General features: G+C 38.7%; 1 protein-coding gene across 1 annotated transcript in view; it reads right to left on the reverse strand.

The window, feature by feature from the left end:
* Window positions 1-7,355, reverse strand: part of DIAPH3 (diaphanous related formin 3) — a 923,535-nt gene that overhangs the window by 586,518 nt on the left and 329,662 nt on the right. The window contains exons 6-7 of the mRNA XM_042781617.1: window positions 2,268-2,342; window positions 2,110-2,179 (exon numbers count right to left, since the gene is read on the reverse strand). Coding sequence (XP_042637551.1) covers window positions 2,110-2,179; window positions 2,268-2,342 — 145 coding nt within the window. The remainder of the gene's footprint in view (window positions 1-2,109; window positions 2,180-2,267; window positions 2,343-7,355) is intronic.

The raw sequence follows: 7,355 nt of genomic DNA on the forward strand, positions 1-7,355 counted from the left end.
TAATTCTTTTGAATTCCTTATCAGAGAGTTCCAATGCTGCTTCTTTCTCAGGGATGTGTTCTGGGTCTGTATCCTGCTCCCTTGTTTCTACCACTTTATCCTGCTTCTTCGTGTGGACTGTGATGGTCTGTTGTCTCTGAGGCATAGTGGCATTCTTATATTTAGATCTATGTTAACTGTGAAGAGCAGCCAAGGGTGATTCAGGCTCTTCTTGGTGGTTTTTTATATTGGCCCATTGGTGGAGAAGGAGGTAGTGGTTCTCATTCAGTAAGTGAAGTTGCAGGAGGTGTGGGTATAGTTGTGTCTTATGGGAACTGTTGCTGTCTTCCACTCAGTTAGACAAAAATTACAATTGAATAACCATCAAAATACTAAAAACACCTGGACAGAAAACACACCATGTAATCACACAGGAACAGTAACCAAAAAAAGAAAAAAGGGAAAAAGAAGAAGAAAAAACAAGAAAACCTGCAATATCTGGGGCTAGGGTACTAAGAGATAAAAGGTAGAGAAAGAAGATAATGAAGGAAAAAAAAAAAGGTAAAAATGCAGAAAGAAATACAAGGAACAGGGTTATCCATGAGAAAAAAGTGGAAAAAAAGAAAAAAAATTAAATTAAAAAAAAAAAAAAGTTCAACCAGGAACAGGGAAAAGAAAAAAAGCTGAAAACTAGGACTTGGGAGGGGAAGAATAAGAATGATAGTAAAAAGGACAAAAGTTTTAATAATTACAGTTGTTTTAAAACAGACAAATAGAAGGAAATGAATCACCAGAAAAAAGAAAGCGAAAAAGAAGAAAAAAAAATCGGTGGAGGACAGGGCAGGGCACCCAGTCACCGTCTGAGCACACTGTGATGGAGTTCCTGTGGGTCCTGAACGTGGGAGGGAGTGGGGGATTGCCACACCTATGTTCACCAAGTGGGTGTGGGGTATAAGAGTAACAAGAGGAATGTCACAACTTTTCAGTCTTACAGGTCCGGAGGGTCCTTGGGGTTGCTGGAAAGCAGAACCTCTTCTTAAGCCCCTGGAATCTCGGAGAGTGCCGTCTCTTTACATATCCAAAATGGTCAAGCCGCTTGTAACATTCAAAATGGCGGTGCCCTCCGGACCAGCAAAAGTCCACAGCTCAGCCCACCTTTCTCTTCACCTTCTCCGTTTATTCCCCAGCCACCAGAGCACTCCTCTGTACAGTCCCTGGCTAGCAGTGCTGATTTTTAGGTTAATTCTTAGGTCCTACCACCACTCAGGAATCTCCAAGCTGTCTGTGCTGGGCCGTCAAGATCGCTCAAGATCACTGACAGAAAGCAGCTCCGTCTGTTTGCTTTTTTGGTATTTTCATGCAAATTCTTCTGCTAGTTGGGGTTTAGTCCACTTCTATATCCTTCCGTTCAAGGCTCAAGGATCCAGGATTATCTTCTGTGTCTGTGTTAATTGGTTTCCCTTTTCTTTTTTGAAGAGGGTCTGTGTAGTCTTTCTGCCTAGTCCACAATCTTACTGGAACTCCCAACAGTATTTTTTTAAAAAAATTACTTCAGGTAATTCTAACTTCAGCAAAAACTTAAACAACTTCTCCAGATCCTTCACATTACATTTGGTCTTGAAATTAATTGTATTAAGCATCATGGATCCATTTCTGGAACCTGTTGCTATAAGTGTCTATTATTTTCATTACACATTTTAAATTCCTAGATTAGAAGAATTAAGTTTTATCAATTTGATTCTCTGATAATAAATACTACAGCAGACCGTACCAGAAATCAAGTATGATTTAAAGTTGAATCATGCTGTATTTTTGAAAATCAAAAGACAAAGGAAGGACAAAAGGGAGAGAAAAAGGAAAAGAGAGTTGAGGGGAGTAAAGAAGAGGGAACCAACTCACATCTCAGAGAGAAAAAGGGAGAATTTATCTACACACGAGGAGCTATGCACCAGAAGAAGATCCATTAACCCCCAAGTTTCTCCTAAACTAGGTTTGATACAATTCAATGTTCTACTGCGTACTGAAAAGCGTGGAAAATGGTACATCACTTTAGTGTAAGTGAAAATTCCATATTACAAACTCTAATTCATAGAAAAAATAATGGACAAATATAATTACCTATATACATACCTGTGTATTCATCAAAGCCTTTAGACACTGTATGACTTTGTGTTGACTCTTCTTTACAATTTTTTCTCGGCTGTATTGACATTAAAAATATTGGTGTTGGAATTATAATTGCACTTGCAAGTATAGCTTACTTAAAAATAATTTTTGGTAATACTTACAGTTTGCCATTTATCAGTCTTTCCAAAATATCCAATAGTAATCCAAGTCCCTCATGGCCAAAGCTTTTCACCCAACTAGGAAAAAAAAAAGGGGAGGGATATAACTATACATTGTTAAAACACAGTTTTAAATGTATCCATCTTGGAATATCACAACAAATATTGTCTGTTGTTGTCACATATCCACAAGTATTTTATACAAGTAACACCTACTTTTCAAAAGTTTGCTTTATGCTATTTCACTTCTATGAAACATCTAGATTAGCACCTATTTTCGCTAATCAAAAGAAATCTGAAGAGGATTTTTGCTTTTATGAAGAAAGGTAAAGAGACACTACTGTTCATTGTCTGTTTTGCAGTGAGCCATTGAAGAGGCAGCATGCACCAAATAGTGAGTGGAGTCACCAAACTTCTTCTCCAGGTACTACTCTGTACATACATTATTTGTGCTTTATATAGGCTGTGTATTTATTTATCATATCAGTCCTGTTTTTAACTATATGTTAGTGTTATTTTAGGTTATATGTGTTATTTGGTATGATTTGGTAGCTTATTTTTTGGATCTAAGAATGAAGCTGGGTGGAGGCAAAGTTCAGCATGCGTTCCCAGTTAAGGGCAAGTAAATAAATATGATAACTCAGTTCCTTAAGAAATGAATGGCATAAAATCTCAACTATCATCCCCACCCTGATTAAGACAGATAGGACCTGCATCTCCAGTTGGAAAAAGATAAGTAAACATGATAACTCAGTTCCTTAAGAACTGAATGGAATGAAAGGTCAATTTACACATTGTCTCCATGTTATCCCCTAGAAACAGGTGATAAGTATGTTAATACTATTCAGAAGACAACTTGGAAATTAACCTTGGCCCACTGACATGTCAAGTGACACAAACAGGAACAAAGTTACTGGGAACTGACATTCTCCACTCTGCCCAAGCTGATGACAGGAAGCCGGTGTGACTCATTCAGTGTGCAAGCGCACTGCATTAAAAATCGACTGTCCCTTTAAACAGAGGTGAAGGAAGCCTCAGCCAATTGCCAGTTAATTTACTCCCGAATTCCTAAAATTTTTATGAATATGTATAACCTCCCTCTCCTGAAGCTTACAAAAATGTATCCTAACCTGGATTTGGGGAGTCTGATTTGGTTACTGGCCCCTGGTTTCCATGCATTGCCACATTGCAATAATTTTCTCTAGTCTCAAAAACGTGGTGTGTAAATGGCCTGACTACGCAATGGTCAGGGACCCACGTTTGGTCCTACGTGAGAAACGTTCAAAAATTTTTCTCATATAAATTAATGGTAATTATTTCTTCACTTTACATGACTTTGGCTGACAAAATGTTTCATAAGAATGCTCTATTTACAGAGTTCTGCTAAGATGGAGGAATAGGCAGAAAGACTGCACAGACCCTCTTCAATAAACAAAAAGGGAAGCAATTAACACAGATAAGAAGATAATCCTGGAGGCCTGAGCTTTGAAGGGAAGGACACAGAAGTGGACTAAACCCCAACTACCAGAAGAATTTGCCTGAAACCACCAAAAAAGGAGACACACGAAGCTGCAGTCTGGCAGTGATCCTGATGGCACAGACAGCTTGGATATTGCCGAGTGGTGTTAGAACCTAAGAATTAACCTAAAAATCAGCCCTGCTAGTCAGGGACTACACAAAGTACTGCTCTGGTAGCTGGTGAATAAAAGGGAAAGCAGCGAAGAGGAAGGAGAGCTTAATTGTGGAATTTTGCCTGTCTGGAGGGTGCAGCAATTTTGAATGTTTACAAGCAGTTCGACCATTTGGATATTTAAAGTGACAGCGTTCTCTCAGATTCCAGGGACTTAAGAATAGGATCCATTTTCACAAACCGCAAAGACAGTCCAGACACCAACAACTAGAAAGGTGCATTATTCCCCCCTTGTTACTCTTATACCCTACACCTTCTTGGTGAATGCAGGTGCAGCCATCCCTCACACCCACCCAACTTCTGGGCCAACAGGAATTCCATCCCAGTCTGTGTCGTTGGATAGACCCTACCCAACCTTGAGTGCCCTGCCCAGCCTTGCCCAGATTTTTTTTCCCCCTTTTTTATATGGTTTCTTTGTTTTGGTCTGTTTAAAAACTATTATTATTATAATTACTGTTTTTGTCCTTTTTATTATTATTCTTTATTCTTCCCTTCCAAGGTTTCAGTCTTCAGCTTTTTCTCTCTTCCCTGTTCCTGGTTCAATTTTTTTTCTTTCTCATGGTTAACACCATTCCTTGTTTTTCTTTTTCCATTTTTCCCCATTTTTTTCTTCATTAGTCTCCTACTCTATCATTTTTCTCTCACTGCCCTCTACACAGATACTGTGGGTTTTAGTTTCCTTTTTCTTTTTTGGTTATTGTCCCTGTGTGATTACATGGTGTTTTTTGTCCACTTGTTTTTACTTTTTTGATGGTTATTCAATGGTTATTTTTGTCTAAGTGACTGTGAGACAACAACAGTGCCCATGCTATAAAACCACATGAACACCTCCTGCAGTTTCACTTTCTGAGTGAGACCCACCACTTCCATCTGCAACAACTGGACAACAATAAACAAACATCAAGAACAGCCTGATTCACCCTTAGCTGTTCTTCACAAAGAGTTAACAGAGATATAAATACAACAACATCACAATGTTTCAGGGACAACAGACTATCAGAGCCCACACAAAGAAGCAAGATAAAGTGGTAGAAATAAAGGAGCAGGATACAGACCCAGAACACCTCCCTGAGGAAGAAACAGCATTGGAATGCCCTGAAAAGTAATTCAAAAAAATTATATTCAGGTACCTTCAAGGAATTGAGAGCCTAATCAAGGAACACTGATAAAATTGAGGAAAACACAGAGAAAATCCTAGAACAATTTTAAAAGACAATGCAAGGACAAAATGATAAAAGAAATGAAAAATTAAAAATGATACAAAATCTACAGACAGAAATGCAGAATATTAATACTAAAGATTCAGAAATACACAACACATTGAATGGCAAAGAAGTAGAATTGAATCATGGAAGACAGAATTAGTGAGATTGAAGGGAAATACCTCAATACTTCTTTGGAAAGTGATCAGTCAGAAAAAAGATCAAAACAAAATGAAGAAAGCCTAAGGTTCACCTGGGATACCACCAAAAGGAACGACATACCTGTAATCAGAATTCCAAAACAGGAAGAGAAATAAATAAATAAATAACACCAAGAAAATTATCCAAGATTTCTTGGGAGAGAATTTTCCTGGTATGATGAAAGATGAGAATACAGCCATTCAAGAAGTCCATGAACCCCAAACAGGATAGAACCCAAAAGAAAATCACCAAGACACATCATCATCAAACTCATCAAAACCAAAGACAAAGAAAGAATCTTGAAGGAATCATGGGAAAAACAAAAGTTATCTAAAAGGGGCAACCAGTAAGACTAAGCCCAGATTTCTTAGCAGAAACCATGCAGACGAGAAGACAAAAGAATAATATATATACAACTATGAAAGAGAAAAATTTCCAGCCAAGAATTATGTAAAGGGGAGATCCGGCAAGACGGAGTAGATAGAAAGGCTGCACATACCCTCTTCAACAAAGAAAAGGAAAACCAATTAACACAGACACAGAAGATAATCCTGGACCCCTGAGCCTTGAAGGAAGGACATAGAAGTGGACTAAATCCCAGCTAGCAGAAGAAACTGCGTGAAAATACCAAAAAAGGAGACATACGGAGCTGCAGTCTGGCAGCGATCCTGAGCGATGCTGAGGGCACAGAAAGCTCGGAGATGCCCAGCTGCTGGTAGGACTCAAGAATTAACATAAAAATCAGCCCTGCTAGCCAGGGACTGCATGGAGAACTGCTCCGATGGCTGGGGAATAAATGGAGAAGGTGAAGAGGAAGGCGGGCTGAGCTGTGGACTTTTGCCGGTCCAGAGGACACTACCATTTTGAAGATCTAAAAGCGGCTTGACTATTTTGGATATTTAAAGGGACAGCGCTCTCGCAGATTCCTGGGGCTTAAGAATACGTTCAGCTTTACAGCAACCCGAAGGACCCTCCGGACCTGCAAGACTGAAAAGGTACGACATTCCTCTTGTTACTTTTATACCCCACACCCGCTTGGTAAAAGGACGTGCGACCATCCCCCACTCCCACATACCATCTGGGCCCACAGAAACTTCATCACAGTCTGTGTGCTCAGATGGAGCCTGGGGGCCCTGCCCTGTCCACCACCGATTTTTTTTTTTTCTCTTTTTTTTTTTTATATTTTTCTTTTTTGCTTTCTTTTTCTGCAGATTAGTTTGCTTGTATTTGTCTGTTGTAAAACGACCATTATTATTAATAATTATGTCATTTTTACTATTATTCTTAATCTTCTAATCCCAGGTCCTAGTTTTCAGCATTTTTTCTTTTCCCTGTTCCTGACTGAATTTTTTTTTTTTAATTTAAATTGTTTTTTACTTCTTTTTTCCCCTTTTTGTTGTGGTAAACCCTGTTCCTTATTTTTCTTTTTGAATTTTTCACATTTTTTTCCCTCCATTATTCTCCTTCTCTACTTTTTTTCTCTGAATGCCCTATCCCCAGATATTGCAGGTTTTGTTTTTTCTTCTACTTTTTCCCTTTTTTCTTTTTTCATTACTGTTCCTGTGTGATTACATGGCGTGTTTTTTGTCTATAGGCTTTTAGTTTTTTCATGGTTATTCAATGTAATTTGTGTCTAATTGACTGGGAGACAACAGTCCCCATTAGACACAATAATACCCACACATCCTGCAACTTCACTTACTGAGTGAAAGCGACTTCCTCCTTCTCCACCAACGGGCCAACAATAAAAAACGACAAAGAAGAGCCGGAATCACCCTTGACTGCTCTTCACAAACAGTTAACAGAGATCTAAATACAATGATGTCATGATGCCTCGGAAATAATAGACCATCACAGTCCACAAAAGAAGAAGGATCAAGTGGCAGAAACAAGGGAACAGGATACAGACCCAGAACACATCACTGAGAAAGAAGCAGCATTGGAACTCTCTAATAAGGAATTCAAAAGAATTATCTTTAGGTATCTTCAAAGGATTGA

This window comes from Orycteropus afer, unplaced genomic scaffold (assembly GCF_000298275.1).
Source record: "Orycteropus afer afer isolate SDZICR_OR568_19922 unplaced genomic scaffold, OryAfe1.0 scaffold00138, whole genome shotgun sequence".
NCBI lineage: Eukaryota > Metazoa > Chordata > Mammalia > Tubulidentata > Orycteropodidae > Orycteropus > Orycteropus afer.